Genomic DNA, 19,363 nt, shown 5'->3' on the forward strand with positions numbered 1-19,363 from the left:
ATAACACCATGACAATGGACTCCTCTACGAGGGGAAGCTGCAGACAGGATGAGTAAATAGCCAGGACATGATGTACAGCACTCCCTGCTCCTCCCCTGGCCACATCACACCGCTCGCCTGAGCCAGGACTGACCATAAAACTCCACGGGAGATCCATCCCAAACTCATCCTATTGCACCCCTCAGCCTCTAGCCGTTGAAATTCCTATTTCACTTCAAGGACCCATCTTGTAATAATCATAAATTGATGCCTCGGCCCTCCCCACATCCCGTTTCCAGGAAGGTCTGACTGCTGCTCTGAGGTTAAGGAGAAGTAAAGCTCCTCAGGTCCAACAGTTTGTTCTTTGTTGATCTTCATTTCTAAGACTTTTTATTTTTCCACTGACAGAACTGACTGTTAAAATTACTTTTCAGTATTTTATTTTTTTTTTAAATAAAAGTGCTGTCTTTAACAATAACACAAACTGCTTGCTTGTCCTAACAGCAGTTTTCACAACCCAAAAGCAAGAGTCCATACACTCCCTTTTCCCAGGCTTTCATTCACCTTGATAACGTAGCTGAAATCTTCACATTCAGTCCTATTTAGCTGTCATCCCAGTTCTATTTTTGACAACCACACTGATAACCTAATTAGCATTTTATTCAAAAGATTTTGCCTGACAGGAAAAAGAACATGTCAGTAAAGATCTTTTTAAAAAAATATATATATATCTCTCTCTCTATATATATACAGCTTAGCAAAGCTACAGGTCATTCTGCTACAGTTAAACCGTGTCTATCCCTTGCCATACCTTTTTATTTAATTATCTTTATAATTTCTTTTGGTCTAATACAGATTGATTTCAAAGAACTACTCTGACTGATTCCTAAACCTAAGAATTAACCTCCCTGAAGATTATTTCAGCTGCATCTACGTTGTTTATATACTGATCAACTGCCTTGTGTAGGTAAAAATCAGCTCCCTTACACAGACAATACCCACTCCTTTTTACAGAAAAATCACTCGGTCTATTTTAGTCTTAAACACACTTGATTTCATTGGGATTTGAATACCTGACACTCTTCACAGTTCCTCTTAGAAATAAATAAATATGGGGTTTTCCAAGCCAGTGTTAGTCAGTATTTTATTTCTAAGAAGAGGTCTAGCTGTAGCTGGTATTTTTCATAAAGTAACAGACACTAAAACATGTGACTGAAGAAAATAAGCTCAGTTCCACTACACAAAAGTGGGGTTTTTTTCCCATTCATTACAATTATAAAGACCCACAAATGTGACCCTGAAAAGCAGGAAAATGAAGACATCACCTGATTTTTAGAGCCTCCTGTCCTTGGGGCAGCAGGCATATAGCCTTGGGAGGTAGGACTGGCAGCAAGGCATGTTTAATTCCAAAATGTCTTCATTTTTGACAAATATTAACTCCTGAAACTGTTACGCATTCAAACACTGCAGCACAATGCTAGACCGTGGAAGTCTCTCATCAAAACCGTGTTCAAAACTGAGAAACAGAGAATTTGATTAATGGCTCCAGGCTCAGAGGCTCCAGCAACACGTTAGCGTGGTGTTACCAGTGCCCTGAGCGTCCCGGCCCGGGCAGTGCTGGCAGCCCCCCGGAACACCACCAGCAGCCCCACGCTCGTGGCACGGGGAGGTCTGGCTCGGCTCCACCGAGCGCAGAAAACCGCTCTCGTCAGCAAACGCTGTTCTCAGTGAGGGCAAGAGTGTCGGCATCGCCAGACCTTCAGAGGCCCCTCGCAAGGCACCGACCCGACGGCGCTGCTGCAGGACATCTCGGTGGTTTTTAGCAGCATTTGCTACACCCCGAGTGTGGAACTGGGTTACTAGGTAGGAAGAGATTGCTAGAAGCAACCAGCTAGTTAAGTCCAAATGGCATCTCGTTATTGTACATTTTGATATTTCAGCTACTACCAAAATACACAACTTTGAAATACCCGCATCGTTAGGAAATTCTAATGGCAAATGCAATCATCTCAGCCTTAGAATCACAGAATCATCTCGGTTGGAAAAGCCCTTGAAGCTCCTCCAGTCCAACCATGAACCTCACCCTGACCGTTCCCAACTCCACCAGATCCCTCAGCGCTGGGTCAACCCGACTCTTCAACCCCTCCAGGGATGGGGACTCCCCCCCCGCCCTGGGCAGCCCATTCCAACGCCCAACAACCCCTTCTGCAAAGAAATCCTTCCTAAGAGCCAGTCTGACCCTGCCCTGGCGCAGCTTGAGGCCATTCCCTCTTGTCCTGGCGCTGGGTCCTTGGCTCAAGAGACTCATCCCCCCTCTCTGCACCCTCCTTTCAGGGAGTTGTAGAGGGCCATGAGGTCTCCCCTCAGCCTCCTCTTCTCCAGACTAAACCCCCCCAGTTCCCTCAGCCGCTCCCCATCAGACCTGTGCTCCAGACCCTGCACCAGCTCCGATGCCCTTCTCTGGACACGCTCGAGTCATTCAATGTCCTCTTTGGAGTGAGGGGCCCAAAACTGAACACAGTAATCGTGATGATTTTCTCGATTTTATTCTCTTATTTTCTCTCCGCAACCAGTGTGGCAGTGACAAGCCCTACATCCTTATCAATCAATGGCAGCTGCTTACCTTGTGCATGACAATCTTCCGCTGAGCTGGTTCTGCCACATCGATCATCTTCTGCACCACGTAGTTGGCATACTGATCTTTCATCATGGTGTATAAGGCACTGTGAGGGCCATCGTTCATAGTGCACACCTCATCGATCAACATGGCACGCTCCGTACGGGAGGCGTGAGTAACGCATTTCTCCACCACGTTGCTGCAACAATAAAAGAAGGACAATCTGTGAGCAGGCAACATCTCTACTGGGCTTTTCACTCAACCCCAAGGAGATCTCTCATGCTTCTAACAAGGGCAGACCATTTGGGAGAGACGTATGGGCTGGCACAGAAGTTCAGCAGTGTGAAACAGGAGAGCAGTCCAAGGAACTGGGGATCTGAATGGGAATTTGGGTAAAGGACCAGTTCAGGTTTTATTTCACCCAAATTTGTGCAACTCTACACAGTGGTAGAGTGACGTTGTATTTGAGATCAGCGTCCGTTCTCACAGCATGCCCATTAGAGAAGCATATGAGTTGTCCTTTGTTTGGTTTTCTCAGTACTGGAGCTCAACAGGAACAGAGGTCCAAGGTTAGAACAACAGGGAAATGCTTATTCAGGAACGAAAGATCTTAGCAAAAGGCAGAGAACTTCCAAAATTCCTGAACATATTAGATGACTAGTCTCTGCTCTCCAGAGAGAGCCAAGTTAAATAGGATGTATGAAAGGGGACAGAGAGTTTTGCTAGTCTTATCTTCTGCATCCCTGACTGAATCATAAAATCACCAAGTGGTTTGCCACAACTAGTGCTCAGCTCAGGGGACATCCTACACTAATTAACAGTTCATCTGGAAAGAAGTTTAGAAAAAAGAGCAAGGCAAGTCAGGGAGAAAGAATCTGAAATAAAACATTAAGACCACGCTCTTCTAATTCTTGTTAAAGTTACACTTCCCCTGTGTCCCTAAGTGCGTCCCTAAGTATTAAAACACTGTTTTACTAATCATAAAAAGGGGGGGAATATTGAGCCTCGGAAGAGCTCAGCCTTCATGTTCAAATGGCTAGAAACACACACAAAAGGAGTTTGCAAATGTAGGAAGAATTACTTTGCCTTGGCATCCACTAAGGTACCTGGATTTTGCTGCTACCCGTGTGTAGCTCTGTAGCACCTGGACTAACAACCTCGGCCTGCTGCAGCTTCCCTAAGAGGCTATCATTACGCATGTGTCTCAAAAAGGACCGCAAGACTTAGCATATAAAAAGCCCAGATTCTTCTATGAATAGCAGGATGAAAAACAAATGATGAAAAGCAGGATGAAAAACATTGATTTCCCAAATTCCCCTGTGGCTTGACACAGCATCCCAGGGGCAGTGAAATGCTCTTATGGCATGTTATTATTCCAAGGGATAGTGACCACTTAAAAAACACCAAAACAAAACACCCAACACACACAAAAACTCTTGGTCAAGTTCAGGAATTTAAGATTAGAGCTACTCTTCCACACCTTCATCCTCCTTCATTACAAGTAAAACTTACCTTGCCAGTCACTCACCCCTGTTTATAAGCAGTTATAAATAGCATTCTGTTGTTAAGTAAAAAGTTATTTTCACCTCCTTTCACCTACCTACACCCCGCCCCTAACTCTTCTGCAACTCTAGCATGTGTCCATGCTCCCACAGGGCGTGGAGACTTTAAGGAACAAATTCATACCTAGCAAATTTATGTTGACTCAACACGAGCACGTTGCCTCTAATTTCTGCTACAATCTTGCTCTTATCCTCAGGCCGACCATGTTCTAGTACATGCTGGATAACATAGTTCCCATACTGATCCTGTTTGAGAGACAGAAGTGTGTGACAAAACGTGGACAGGAACCATTAATATCAAACTAGTTCCCAATGTGCATTAAGACTTACAAACTTGAACTAAGCACTAATTAAAATATCTACTGTACAAATGATATAAATACTTTCTACTTCTACAAAAACATGCGTTCTACAGTTTTACCAGGAGGTAAAATGCTGCATCTTTGTACCAGTTATAAAACTGAAAACGGTGTCCTTGAACATGAAATGTCAATACTCTGCTTATTTCAAGTTTCTTTGCTTTCTTCAGGTTCAAATGTACCAAATCACAGCCTGGAGGGCTGCGCCATGGTTCTAGCTACGGGACACTGCCCTTATGCATTTTCATATTCTGAATGTGTGTATATTCAGATGACAAGATAGATATTTTCCCAGTTCACAATACCAGAGGCACGATCCAATGCCCCACCTCCGTGCCCAACCTCTTTCCACACAGGACAGGGTTCATTTGCTGTTCTATCCATCGTGCCCCAATACCAGAATCCCAGTAAAACAAGTTCTCTCAGAAGGACTGCAAGGAAGAGGAAAGGCAGCCAGCAAGGGGGTGTGCATAAAACCAACACATTTTAAGAACCCCAATTACTTGGCATTTTCTTTTCTCAGAAGTAACGAGCTTTTCGCATTAACTCCCTTTAGACATTAGTTGCACTGTAACTTCTGGAGTGAAGCATTAGGACACGCACCCACTCAAGTGAAGATCCTTTTCAAAAAGGAAAGGAACTACAACTTTGATACCTGCTGGATATTTGCACATAGCCAAAACAATTAGTGGTGATGCATTTGTTGTCTGGTGTGATCCTTCCCATTCCTCAGGAATGGAGTCCCTGTGCTCAGACAACCCCAGCAGCACTACAGCTGCAGTCCCAAACAGGCTGCCAGGAGCTTCCTTAAGACAAAGCAGTAAACGAGAAACATCTCACAGCACCTGAATTCCCCTGTCCCACACCGACCTGAACGAGCTGCTCGGTGTGTTGGTGAAGTTCCTCCAAGATGGGAAGGGTCTGCTCAGGAAGACAGTGCTCGAGGATCCTCTGGATCACACGACAGCCATAGGGATGTGTAGACAACGCAAAAACCTGCATTCAACACACAGGCAAGCACAGGCAGCAACACATCTGTTAGTCTTTGTGAATCCCAGAAACCTTTTGGAATTAAATGAGCACATGGGGGTTTTTCCTGGACATGGTAGGTAATGCCAGCTTGCAGCACAGCAGCTCCAGACAGCATAAACTGAAACTGGAAACATCTGCTCCCTGCTGCCACAGGACTAACTGGGTGATCGCAGGCACATCACACCCCTACCTGTGCTTCAGCTTCCCTGTTCACAAAACAGGAAAACAAATGGAAAAGCCTCTTGATTAATAAAAAGAACACTGGGACAACCAAGCAGTATTAGAAGCTGTGTTAAAACACTGTTTCAGAAGAATAAATCCAGCATTCTGTTTGCCAGCTACGTATTTTAAGCTATCTAAGAAATGGTATGAACCAGAAAGTTAAAAATGCTCAGCAAAAGGATTTTCCTCAACTATTTGGATTTGTTTAAAAGCCTTAACCATGCTTAGGAGAAGTGACAACAAAGAACCTTCTTTCTCATTTCTAACGGATTACCAAATCTGTTGGTAAGAACATGACACATTTTATTACTGCTGCACAGTTTTCTGTCTAAAGCACAAAGTCCTATTTGGTTGCTTAAAATTAACAAAAGTAGCAAGTCCAAGCCCCGAAGTTAAATTGACAGTCTACAAATTTTTCGTAACTGTTGAGTAAACTGTGCATGAAAACAGGACTTGAAGTGCAATTAACTGCAGAAAAATAGCGAGGTGATAAGTTTAATCTTCCACACGAAAGTTCAGACGAAACTGGGACGGCTGGTCAAAGAAGTGTCAGTGCCATCAACCGAGTTCCCAGAGGTATTTCTGCCTTGCCTAACTCCCCAGCGGAAGGTCCAAAGCTAAACTCTAACCAGCAAATCTGCTGAGCAAGTTTCCAGCTAGAATCCTGCTTGTTTTGACACAGCCAAGCAAGTCCCCGCTTTCACAGCTGTTCCAGGAGCAGCCAAACTAATAAAGCCTGGTTCCTGCTGTAACAACCCCAGGCTATCCTCACATCCCTGTGGCAAAACCCTCAATACTTCAAAGTCCCCCTCCAAAGCCAATTAAGTTGAAGCTGGAAACACCCAAACCAGCACTTTTGTAATGGAAGACAAGCTGACTACAGGCAGAATAAAGCCAGCTACACATTAATATCCAGGACATCAATTCAGGAGAGGATATCAAGAAAAAACTAAGAGAATGAAGCACAAGTAACTGCCCTTTTCTAGATGAAACTTGTGTTTTTTCCCTGGTCTGACACCCTTGGGAAACAGCAGTTCTCTAAGCCGTCCTCACAGACAGGGATCATAATGAAAGCTCACTATACCCATCACAAAACTCTGCTCACCACCTTTGCTATGAAGATGGATTAGTGAGAGACTTGTTTTCCCCTCCATCAGTCAAAAAACTTGATGTTCCAAGAAAATAGATTTTTGCAAGGATGCTTTACTGTGATATACCTGCACAAAAATGATAACAGAGACATGACCAAAGAGTTTCTAGGCTCCCTAACGTTGCTGCATAATCCCTTCAACTGACGCTCGCCAAAATTTAAAATTCAAAACAGTAGCAAGTTGCAGCCACTCTCACGCTCTTCAAAGCAACGTAAGAATATAAAGAATGAGAGTCAGTCTCTTGGTCAAGGACTTACCTGTCCCTTAAACGCATCAATGATAAACTGCAGGGACTGAGGCTGCACACACTCAATACACTTCTGCACCACATGATTACCGTTCTGGTCTTTCACACACTTCAGGACGTGGCCATCCAACTCCCGTACCATCTCATTCTATTAGGAGGAAAGACAAACAGAAAGCACCACCAGGATTCACGGCTGATAAATGCAAAGTTTTCACTGCTAAACGTGGTCAAGAATATGAAAGGTATGAAGGATGCACCAATGTATTTCAAACTGGAAGTTTTTCTAGGGGCCAAGCGCTGAGATGAAGCTCGCTGTGCTACAGAAACCACCAAGAAAAATACCACTATGAAATGAAGCTGAAGCACTCCTTTCATTAAACACGTGTCCTCTTACAAGTATCCAAATTTAAGAAATTTTACTGATCCACAACTTTACTGTGCATCCCCCATTTCTTCCTCTGCTCCCCTCAAGAGAAAGAAATCTAAAATGCCTAAGCTTCACAAACTTTTGGGGTATCAGCTTCATATGTCACTAAAATGCGGTCAGCACTGGGGTAAGAACTTGCTAGTATTTTACATAGGCAAGGTAATACTGCATGATAATTAAGGAACCCAAGCAGATATAAAGTTTAGGTACGACTAGTGTACCACACGTGCAGGCTAAAAGCTTCACAAACAGAAAACAGAGAATGACAGTTTTGGGGAATTTAACGATACCACAAAACTGGATGAGTTCAGTTTTGCAACTGAGACAAAAGCAGGCATTTCAGGAGCACAGAGTACTCCAAAATACCATTCTGGAGGAATACAATTAGTAGATCCTCGGACCAGCAGTGCTGGAGCTTGGGCACCACCCTGCTGACACACTAAGGCAACAGCTTAACTCAGGCTCAACCTAAAGGGAATGAGCTTTCCTAAAGCCTCTTTCAGATTTTTAATTTAACAACCTACATTGAGATTCTTGTATTACAATTCCTAACACCTTTATTAGCTAGCTTGCCTAGCGTATTTTTCATCTTAATTCATTGTTCATAAAACCCTAGAGGAACTGCTTTATTAATGAGCTTCAAGCGGGACTCTGGCTATCATCCACATCTCTGCAATGCCAGGCCTGGCTCGACAGGAACTAGGAGCTCCTCGTACATCTCACTGCAGGTAAGCAGAATACTGACCCACATAACAAAGCAGTGATATCTCAGTGAACATTAAAGGCAAAACTCTGGCACTGCTTCCTTCAAGGGATTTAAAAATATCTTCTAATTTGCCATCATTCTCAGTTTTCCCTATATACATAATCTGATTTCAGGGAATTAACAGAGAACCAACACCATTACCAGTTAAGTGGAACAAGGTGATGACAACGAGACCCAGGAATGGTGTCACATACTTATCGTGCACATGAAACGTAACAAACATGCCATAAACCAAACCAAAAGAACACCAGCCACAAGAGGAACAGAAGGTCGCAGTTCAGGTCACCAAATGGCAAGGAACGGTAAACATCAAGAAGAAAGTTAAAATTGAAACTTACAATTACCTGCTGGTCTGGGGGAATAAACTCAAGGGCCTTCTGGATCACCCTACAGCCGTACATCTGCAGAGCCAGGGACAGAACATGCCCACGGATACGTTCTGCCAAGGCTAACTTCTGTTCCAGGCTGCCAAACTGGGAAGATGAAAACCAGTCACTACAAGCACAAACCCTCGCGTGGCCAAGCAGCACAGCAGCCCTCCCACGCTGCCACACCGAGGTGTTAAAGGAGAAACACTGTGCTTACTGAAAAGAGAAAATACCAACCACACCTCAATGGATGCGAACAGGCGTAAGCCAGACGTCTGTTCCGTGTCTGCCAGACATGTCTGACACATGTGAAACAAACTGCAGAGTCAAAAGTGCTGGGGCCACCAGGATGACATGTGGCAGTTCACTGACCCCTGACAGGGCTGATATAAAATTACTGGACAGCACCACCAAGGCTTGGTGGAGAAGGAACAGCCCAGTTTCAAGGAGGAGAGATGGGTGTCTGCCCAACCTCCTGGTATGAACACGCCCCACTTCTTTCCAGCAGATGCTGTTCACTGGGAAAGTTTCTTTTGTTCCTAAATACGTGAGTACTGGCAGCTCAGCACAGCATCCTTGAAAAGTCTTGCTGAACCTACATCTCCTGGATATGATGTTATTATTCACAGAATCATCCAGGTTGGAAAAGACCTTGAAGATCATCTAGTCCTACACCTTTTGCATCTCAAAGCAAAGTGTTACTTTTCAGATGAATCTTTATGAGTCCCACACCTCAGTCACCCCAACAGGAATGATGCAACAGCCTGAGGGGAGGAGATGACATCAGTGTTGACAGACATCCACCGTTTTAGCCAAATAGCAGGGTTTCTACGAGCCCATCCAACCTCAGAACAGGAGGCATCCAAGTAAAACTTGCAGGGGAATGCAGACTTACTTCAAAGAACTTCTGGATGACGTAATTTCCAAATACATCGACCATCAACTGGTAAGCTGCCTGGAGAATCTCGTTGAACACAAGCTGACGTTCTGCTGGGGTAGCACGCTCCAGTTTCAGCTGAATAAACCTGAAAAATAGGGGTGGTGTGATGCCACTGGCACATACGCCCTCAACACATTTGTTAATACAAGTTCCCTCAAAAGCCTCATACACTAAGCTGTTGCAAAACAAATCTTTAAAACACAGTTGTCCTATCCAGCAATCTGAAACCTTGGGGTGGTCACAGCCATGAGGTCCATGGCCACATGTCATTGTCAGTACCCCAAAAATCTCCTCATTCCAAGCAAAGCAGATCTCAATAGAGTAATACAGCAAGGTCTTGTGTCCAGACAGCTCTTTTAGCTATGCCAGTGAGTCTAGCCAGCAAATGTCAAAGCAAGCAAGCTCCTCTTTAGAGGAGGAAATCCTGCTATCAGCATTTGTGCCCAAACAATCTTTAAAAAGAAGGGTCAGTGCGTTACTACTTGGTTTTTCACTCTTTTTCCCTGTTCTGCCTTTTTGCTTCAGGATGTGATGCAAATTGCAAATGATACCAACTCAGAGAGCAGCTGTCCCAAAAGCTTCCCCCAGCACAAGGTTTTTAATCCCACCTGGATCCGTGCTGATCTTGGGAGAACTCCATGATGTGCCCAGCAATCTCCCTCAGCTGTAAATTAGGGTACCGATTATTGCGAAAGTCTTCAAGCAGCCTGCTTCGGCCAGAGGGCATAACATCAGACATCCCATAGCGCAGGCGAGAGGAAGGGAAGAGCGTACTGCTGGGGCTGAAGAGGCTGGAGGCACTGCTTGCACTGCGGTACTTGGCTTCAGCTCCAGGGGCAGCAGAGATGTAACGGCCACTCCCATTCGTGAGCCCTCCTGCAAGTCACAAAACCAGGATGAAATCAAGAGGCCGAGGGATTAATTTACAACCTGTGCATGCCATTCTATTTTTAATTACTCCTTTTCCACTGAGATGGGTTACTGACGTGGTTCAACTAGGAAGCGTTCGCAACTAAGCTACATGAAGCGCCCCCAAAATAATTGAGATAAGGAAGCGTTCGAGCATCGTTCCTGAGCATGGCACTGTCGTATGAAGTTAGGAACAGCCATAGATTTCTGCAAAGAACAGACTGTAACAGCTTCTGTTCCTCGCTCCGTGTTGAAACTGTCTTAAAACAGACAAATGTCAATCCCACCGCTTGCATCTTTTCACTAACTTGCTGTTCCCTAACTACCTCAGCCTCCATCCTCAGGTTTTTTTCACCTGTCCTGCTGCCCTGTGAATGATTTGAAAGAAGCGTACTGGGGGTGGGCTACAGAATTAAGATGAAATTAGTTAAGAAAAAGGCAGCAAGAAGCAACTATAAAAATTCTGGATATAAAAACCAAATCACTATTAAATACAGGTAAATAACAATAAATGAAAAACAATAAAATACTTTTAAAAATCCTGTGCTTTCACAAATGCCCTGAAGATTTTCACTCACTTTAAGACAGCTGCTGAGTTACCCAGTAACAGGTATATGGGGAATAGGTAATGATTCACCACAGAGTTAGCAAACTGCAAGCATTGATAGGAACCAACTTAAACCTTTAAACACTGTTTCCTTGCCTGTAATTTTTCGAAATTTGCTTCAGAGCTACGGCAGAGGACTCTTCCCTTTCTGGCAGAGCTCGGGATCCCTCTGCTGGTCAAAGGCTGCAAGATGCCTTGAGCGAGTACGGTTTTTCCTGGGTGGGACAAAGTCCTCCCAAGAAAAATGCTCTTGTCACATGGGAACCTGCCACCTGAAAGGCCAACATGAGGCAGAGAGGGCAAACCACCTGGAAAAAAACACTGCAAGAAGTCTTTGCAAAGGAAGGAAGACATTCAAGGCAAACATCGGTAGGGCTGTCTGCAAAGAGAACAGGCCTTCTCCTGGCACCCATGCACATGACAGTATCTGAAATAAAAATATTAAATAAAATAAGACCTGACTGAACTCCTCTGCCATCAATGCCTGAAGGAAGCTCCCATGCAGGAAACACTATATGAGAATTAAGTGTCTGATAATGACCTAATTAAGTTCATCTGTCTCTGAGCTGGGCAAATGCGTTCTGACTTCTCCAGAGCTGGTGCCAAACCTCCCCTTTCTCGAGGAGGAGACAGAGACTTTAAAGATTCTGGTTCATATCTCTTTCTTATGCTGCCTCGGCAAAGGTGTGGCCATCATCTTCTCTACCTACCTTACTTCTTAATTGAGGAAGAACTCCAAAAAGTGACTCAGTGATACTCCTTACTGCTGGAAGGACCAGGATATTCAAAGGAACCTCTCAGGTAAACGAAACTCAACAGTGACAAGCTGAGCAATGGCACACTCATCTTTTCCATGGCATTAGAAGAATTGCCACTTGTTTTCTGAAAGCCTGGGGCAAGTAAGAGTCATTGCACTAATGCTCTGAAGTGGAAAACTAGTTCCTGATCATCTGCAAATGACTGTAAGAGGAAAGGGTTTAGCACTCACACTGTTATCACCTATGACTTATCTCTCAGTTAAGAGGGAAAGCACAGTTTGTACAGAAAAAGTCTTCTCTGTCAGAGGTTTTCTGAGAAAAACCTTCTGATCTTTCCAGAGATTCAAAATAAACCACGAATTACTCCAGTTTTCTACCCGTCTCTTCTGATGGAGATGCTGACTGCAGGTCTCCCCATGATGTTCAACATCATACTGGGAATTAAGAGACCATGTGGGGACAGGTTTCCTAAATCAAGCAAGCACTTCTGAAACCCACCTGTGAACCACCAAAGGCCAGAAACCTTGGAGCACCTCAAGCTCCTTTATGCCAATGTGTGGCTGGGAATACAGGGACTCTGCCAGATGCCAGAGTTCAGTGGGAGCTACCAACAACTACAAGGAAACAGCTCCTCGATCAAGAGCAGTACACAGAGCTGGAAGCTCCTGAAGATCTTAGGACACAAGGGTAGGATAAAGGGACAAAAACTGCAAAGAAGGGACAGGACTCCTGCAAGATGTTGGCACTGATCGTTTCTCCTGCATCCTCGGCCAGAACAAACTTCAAAAGGGGGGTCTGCAAACTGCGTGAAGACATCCTACGTCCATGCCAAGCACTCTGCATCGACATACGACAGCAAACCAGTGCTGTACACAGTACATGGAACTGTATAGGAGCGACAGCAGTGGTGTGGTTCTGCCTCTAAACACACTGACCATATTTTCTTAAAAGTGTCTGGGATACGTCAGGAAAAATCTGTATCTGGGGAGGACAATGTGCACAGAGTCTATCCTGGGGACTCCAAGATGGACACGTCACTCAGACTCACACCGCGGCCGTAACAACTGAACATTTTCTATTTTGAAATGGTAAGTCATCTTCTCAGTGGTTGCCGGGACACTTGAGACAGATGTTAACCTGAAAGAATTACTGATTTCAGGGAAAAAAAAAAAAAAGACAGTGAAAGGATGAGTCAAAAAGAAAATACAGGGGAAGAAACACAAAGGCTGCTGTCTGAAAACAAAGCACTTGAGTAAGCTTCCAGGGGACTTTTATAAGGCCCTCAAATTGCTCTGCAACGCAGGAGTTCCCGGTATGAGAAATGCCAGAACAGCGGGAAAAAAGGGAAGATGAAAAGATGGCTCTGTGAGAGAGCTGGCGGAGAAGACTGTCCCTGCTGCTCTCCCCTGCAGAGGGCTCAGCGCAGAGGCGCCGGGCAGCGCCCGCCCAGCCAAGGGGCCCCCACGCTGCCTCCCCAGGGCTGGGAAGGGGCATCCCCCCCCCCCAGTGTCACTGCCCCAACCTGTCACCCTGTGCTGGCCAGTGCCAGGGTGTGCCAGGGGCTGCCCAGGGAAACGCAGCCCTCCCAGTTGGTCACAGCTAACTGGTTATCAACTCCCCAGTCAGTTTTCCCAAAAAATCTCTAATAAATCAAATTCCCACATGCGTGTATGAGCTTCCTCACACCGATCCTGCCTTTTAAATTACAGGCTGACAACAGCATGGAGCAGCTCCTGAAAGAATATTGTAAAATTAAAATAATTACTTATCCACTGCGAATCCCGATCCCCATTCCAAACTGGGAAAACCCAGAGTCAGACACTCCGGCCCCAGGCTGCAGTGTGGTAAGTGTTTCTCACGGGACCACGCCAGCTACATATGCAAGGCCTGACAAAAACTGCTTGTGGGACTGCACGAACTGATGTAAAGTATAACCTGGCCAAAATTAAAATTTTATAATTTAAAAAAAATGTATCAAGTAATTTATAATTCTATAATTTTGATCAGTACTGAGGAAGAAGAGGGCCCCTGCTGCCTTTAGCGCCTAAAAGTGCATATTTATTTACAGCTGCTTTATCCTAGCTAGGCACAGTTGCATACGCTGCACACACCTTTGAGTTTAAAGCGTGTATTTAGCTCAGCCTTCCTCCTCCAGTAGTTCTTTTCTTTAGAACTGGCTGCATGGTTATTTCAGGTACTCGTGATTACCCAGACATCTCACAAGGTCACTTTACAACACCAGAAAAAGCCTAGCTTGATAAACACACACCATTTTTCACAGCTATGAGCTTTCAGAAAGCCAGAAGAACCGGAGCTGAATCTTTACACACAGCACCAACCCAACAGGTGATTGACTTGTGCGTCCATGAGACCTGACAAAGTCAAACCCACAGCTTACACTGCGTTTAACCATAGATTTGCTGATTGCAAGTCAGATTTAATGCCAACTTCTTATGTCATTGTGTAACCCCGAAATAAAAGTTACTTGAAGTGACTCCCCCCAGGCTGTCGCCCCCCATGTAACGCACTGGTAGGATGTGGTTCTGAACCTCACTGCTCTAATTTCCCTTTTTGCAAACAACACGTTTGGGTGCTCCCATCTATCCTTTCATTTTTAGATATTTGGAAATACTCCTCGTCCTCTGTATCACAAACTACATCACTCCCAAACAGAAAAGGAGTCAGCCTCAAGCTTCTTATAAGGAAAAACAATGCCTGTGCTGTTTTTATAGCATCAAAACTTATTTTATAACCAGAGGAAACGACAGCTACATTTAACACTGTCTTCCATTACTGGTGAAAGAGAAACTTAAAAAAAAATTAAATGACCTTTTACAGATTTCAAGGTGAAAACCACACAAATGCAGAGCTGTTCTAGATGAGATCTTTCTTGCAGCATTACCAAGCCGAAATCAGCCACGGAGGAAACCCAGCTGCGAGGAGAGGAATATTTTGTCAAGATGGGAAGACCCACGCTAACTGCTCCGGGGCACAACCCGTTTATGTAAATGGTAACTCCGCTCTCTTTCCAGAGTTTGTTCTTAGATTAACCTTCCTCTGATCCAGTTTTTAAGATTCATTCTTTTGTTTGCCTGCAGGGACAACAGACTTTTTCTATCCACGGCCAGATTTGGAATCTCGTTAGTCTTCAGCATTAATTTACTGTAGCTATTTAACTGTCAGCTTAAGGACTGTACAGCTGCATAAATAAAGCTAAAAACCCCTCCAATTCTATTAAAGCTTTGAACAAGGAAAGATGGTAAATCTAAACTTGATCTCAAAAATCATGTTTATTACTATTCCATGCTAACCTTTAGCCAGGATCAAATTTATCACACATGCATGTAATAAACATGATATAGTATTAGTAAATAGTAACAGTAAACTGTTCTGGTAAGCAAAAGTTTTGTTTCATCCAGACAGGTATGTGACAGAACCAAGACAAAGTGATTTTTTGAGCACTTGCTAAGTTATCTGGTGCAGATGCAATGAATAACCTACCTTGTTTACAAGCCCTGGAAATGAACGCTTCAAGAAGTTCAGATGAGCATCAGTTTATTTATAATTTAATATTTGCTTTATTTATTTTAAAGATTTACTTTATTATATGTAAGAGCTCTGGGCCAAACCAGAAGCTCTCCCAGATGTAGCTTGCATCAAGTAATGTATCTTACCAAAATTAAGAAAGCCTCTCCCATGCACTGATGTGCTTTTGATAAGGCCACATGGATGGGAAGTTTTCAAAAGCAAACTCACAAAATCCTCAGCTACAAGCTAAGTACTGCTCCAGATTTTGGTTAAAAGAAGAAACTGTATTCTAAGCTCGTTAATTTACCACTGAAAATTTAATGGGTATTTTAAAATATTTGACAAGTTTAACATATCTATTTATATAACATACCTATTTTATTCAAGGATAACAAACAACTGGTGCTGTTACCAAGATCTGCACAAGAAAACCAGTTTGTTTTACAAACACTTGGAAATGTGATCCATAATTTAGAGATGAGGAAACAAGGAGACAATAGCGAAACCTTCCTGTTTAACAGCTGAACTACTGCAAGAGACAAACATATAACAGAGGTGCTACAACTCCTGCTTCAGTGTTTCACCTACTTCTGCAAAAGCAGGGACCCTGCCACAGGAGTAAGAGCAGCAACTAGGCAGCAGGTATCTCACCTACCCTGCAGCGGGGTGTTCACGTCTCTGCACCGAGGGAGAGAGCAGAGCAGTGACCTGCAGGGCTGGCACACAGGCACCGTGGCTCTTACCCAGGTTTAAACTTGAAGATGATCCATGTGAAGATAAGGAAGGTGGTGGAGTCTGAGAGTGGCCAGGTCCTTGGCTGGGCAGAGGCATTCCCACAGGTCCAGGAGAGGAGGAAAACCCAAGGCCATTATAAAAACTGTGTCCTATAGGTGTCAAACTGCTGGATGTCCTCTTGTACAGGTCACTGCTGCCTGTAAGGGAGTCTCGGCGGGAGCCACTGCCCGTGTTGGAGTTAGCAACTGAAAAGAGGAAGAGAGTAAAATTTTGTGATGTCAACAAGCTGAGACACCTGGAGAGCCAGTACAATGGCACCTATTAACTACTTCATCACACCAGGCTGTTGTTTTCCTAAGGGTGTTGCATGTGCCCAAATTAAACGCATTAATTAAAACCACGTTGTTAATGGTCAAGCAGAAACTCTTGATTTAAAAAATTAGCTTGAATCCTGTCTTTGCATTTAGAGTTTTGTAGTTTTAATACTGATAGAACACATCAAGAAATACAGCTCCCAAAAATCCACAAGCAGAAAGATCAAGAAGATAAAAATCTACCTAAAGGAAGCAACAGAATGAAAGGACAGCGAACACGTTGGCTTTTGGACACACACACTTAACGCTTTGCTTCTGAACCTTCAGAAGGAGGTTTGTATACTTCAAAGCTCTCTTCCCTTAAGCATATCACTTAGTGTAACAGAAGATATTAGATCACCCTACAAGCATTGCCTCGTATTTTTTATTTGGCCATCAGAGCTAAAACAAATCCAACATGAGATTTTATCTATTCATGTTTACTTAAGAGCGTGTACAACTTCGTGTACATTTACCTGAAATCCTTCTGCTCACCCTTCATTATATTAGAAAACATGCTGTTTGCACCAAGCTTTATTGAGATGGAAATCAGAATTCAATTTAACATAAACCCAGTATTTTTCTGAAGAGTTGTATTGACAGTCAAATACAAACTCTTTAAATGCACCGTCAACTTGAGGGGAAAAAAAAAAATCAATTTTGCATTAAAATCTTGTTTAATAAATAGTGAAATTGTTAACTGAAATGAATTAATCATTTTTCATGACTGCACACAAGTTCTGGAAGCAACAGCCTCACATTTTTATTCACTGATAGATGGAAAACAAGTTTGTGCATCTTAGCATTGAGCAAACTAGTAATTGAATTCAATTAGTTAAATAAACTGAAGTGAAAGAAGCGAATGCTGTGTTTACCTGAATCCAAGATGGTTCAAATTCTCAGGCTGGGTTTAAGAAAAATATTTAGAATAACTTTTATTTAAAACTGATTTGATGCAGTGACAGTAGGTCCCTCAGTCTTTTCTGACAGAGCAGGTTCAAAAGGCATGTTTTAACTTGCCCTTCACACTGATGAAAGCAGGAAAGTTCAGGACATAATTACAACCTCCCAGACTAAGCAGTAATTAAAACAACTGTTCTACTTCAAAAAAACAAACCTAAGAAAAAAACCAAACAAACAACCCACAAACATCTTTCTGGTTTGGTTTTATTCTGAAAAAATAAATTCTTTGTCTCCAACCGTCTAACAAACAAATCAAAACAAACCGTGTATGTAGCATTTCTTGCAACCACGAGGGACTCTTTTTTGGTGTACAGAAGAAACAATTCCCAGAATAAAGCATGGAAACCACCTCAGATCAGCTTGTTTAAAATCACAAAAAGTTATTTAGCCATTACTCTGAGTTAGTACACGGATGGATACCACTCTGGAGCTAATTCCTCTTAGGCCAGTATCTCCACCACACACAGGCAGGTAAAGGCAAGGAAATCCAAAGCTGTTTAAAAACTTAAACCTGTAGCAACAAGGGGACGACTGATAATGTGTATAACAAAAACAAATTAATTACTTTGGTACTTCTAATTATATCATCTACTAAAAGAATTTTCATCACAAAGCACTGCAGATTTTGAAAGCCAAAACAGTCCCTAAAGGAAAATTTCCATTTAACCTCAGAGGGATGAGGAGGAGGCCCAGCAGCTCGGTGCACCGGTGCCAGCTCCAGCAGCTCACAAGCCCACTAGCTGCATTTGAAGCTGCTTCTCTCCTTTTTTTCCCCACGAAGAAGCTGCTGTTCTTACCTGCTGTTCCAAATCCTCCCAACGCAGACCCCAGCGTGGCACCAAGAGAGCTGCTGCTTCCAAATCCCAGGGAAGTGTTGGCAGGCTGGGCAGAGCCCTGAGAAAAGAGTGAGCTGCTCTGGGAATTGCTGCTGAGAGAGTTGTTGCCATAAAACGAGCTGGACGCCAGGTTGTTGGTGGGCTGCTGCTGGGGCTGGGGTTGGGGCTGCTGAGTTCCTAGAGGGCGAAATGGTCCGTTTGTTGTTCCTGCCAGGCCACCCGCTGCACCATTGGCCGAAGCTGCAGCTGCTGCAACCGCTGGAGAGAAAGTAGTTGGAAGCACAGACTGAAAAATCCATTTTCGTAGCAGTTTTGGAAGTTAAAACATAGCAGGTTCCTTTTATTTACTACAGATTTTTTTCTTTCCTCTCAGGATTAAAATCTCCCTTTCACATCAAACTCTCTGCACATAAGGTCTCTTTACATCCGAGCTCCACAAGTCTTGCAGAGCCACTGAATACCAACAGTACCTGGTTGTTGTTACAGCTGCTTGTATTATTAGAGCTACATAGATCAACCACACAAATATTTTCCCTTTCTCCTGAGATCTAAGATTCAAATCAATACAGCCACACACTCAGCAATACCCCATTAAGAAACACCAGTTTTGAAATAAGCAAAATTGTCCTTTAGCACATGAAATGCAATCCTGTGGTGCTAAGAACATCAAAACCAAGTACTTTTGTTTTTCAGCCAGTTCCAAAGTAAAAGAAAAAGCAAAATAAATAAGAGCTACAAGGAAACAATTAAAAGGTCCATTTCATAATCCTGTTACTAACGCTGGCAAAGACTGCTTACATGCACAGATTCTGGCTGAAAAAATACTTTTAAAGCCTTGAACTCCCAAAGAACCCCAATAAAACCCGAAACAACTCATGGCAAAGGCCAGGCGTGTAACATTTTACGCAAGGTGATCATCTGGGAGTTCTACACAGGCTAAAACTTTTTATTCCATGGGAAACTAGATGCCAGCAGACAAATTTAAATAACTGTCATGAAACTCT

General features: G+C 43.5%; 1 protein-coding gene and 1 non-coding gene across 15 annotated transcripts in view; both read right to left on the minus strand.

The window, feature by feature from the left end:
• Nucleotides 1-19,363, minus strand: part of PUM1 (pumilio RNA binding family member 1) — a 78,484-nt gene that overhangs the window by 2,693 nt on the left and 56,428 nt on the right. For 10 of the 14 annotated variants that reach the window (XM_074850920.1, XM_074850925.1, XM_074850923.1 and 7 more), the window contains 9 exons: nucleotides 18,321-18,617; nucleotides 16,216-16,452; nucleotides 10,279-10,546; nucleotides 9,626-9,755; nucleotides 8,701-8,835; nucleotides 7,180-7,317; nucleotides 5,388-5,513; nucleotides 4,283-4,404; nucleotides 2,603-2,795 (listed from right to left, as the gene is read on the minus strand). In XM_074850920.1, coding sequence (XP_074707021.1) covers nucleotides 2,603-2,795; nucleotides 4,283-4,404; nucleotides 5,388-5,513; nucleotides 7,180-7,317; nucleotides 8,701-8,835; nucleotides 9,626-9,755; nucleotides 10,279-10,546; nucleotides 16,216-16,452; nucleotides 18,321-18,617 — 1,646 coding nt within the window. The other 4 variants (XM_074850932.1, XM_074850924.1, XM_074850921.1 and 1 more) reach the window with 2 other exon arrangements.
• On the minus strand, nucleotides 1,650-1,735 carry LOC141915671 (small nucleolar RNA SNORD103/SNORD85). The gene has a single exon (XR_012621005.1). It is a non-coding gene; the product is annotated as a small nucleolar RNA SNORD103/SNORD85 (small nucleolar RNA).

Source organism: Strix aluco, chromosome 26, assembly GCF_031877795.1.
Source record: "Strix aluco isolate bStrAlu1 chromosome 26, bStrAlu1.hap1, whole genome shotgun sequence".
Lineage (NCBI taxonomy): Eukaryota > Metazoa > Chordata > Aves > Strigiformes > Strigidae > Strix > Strix aluco.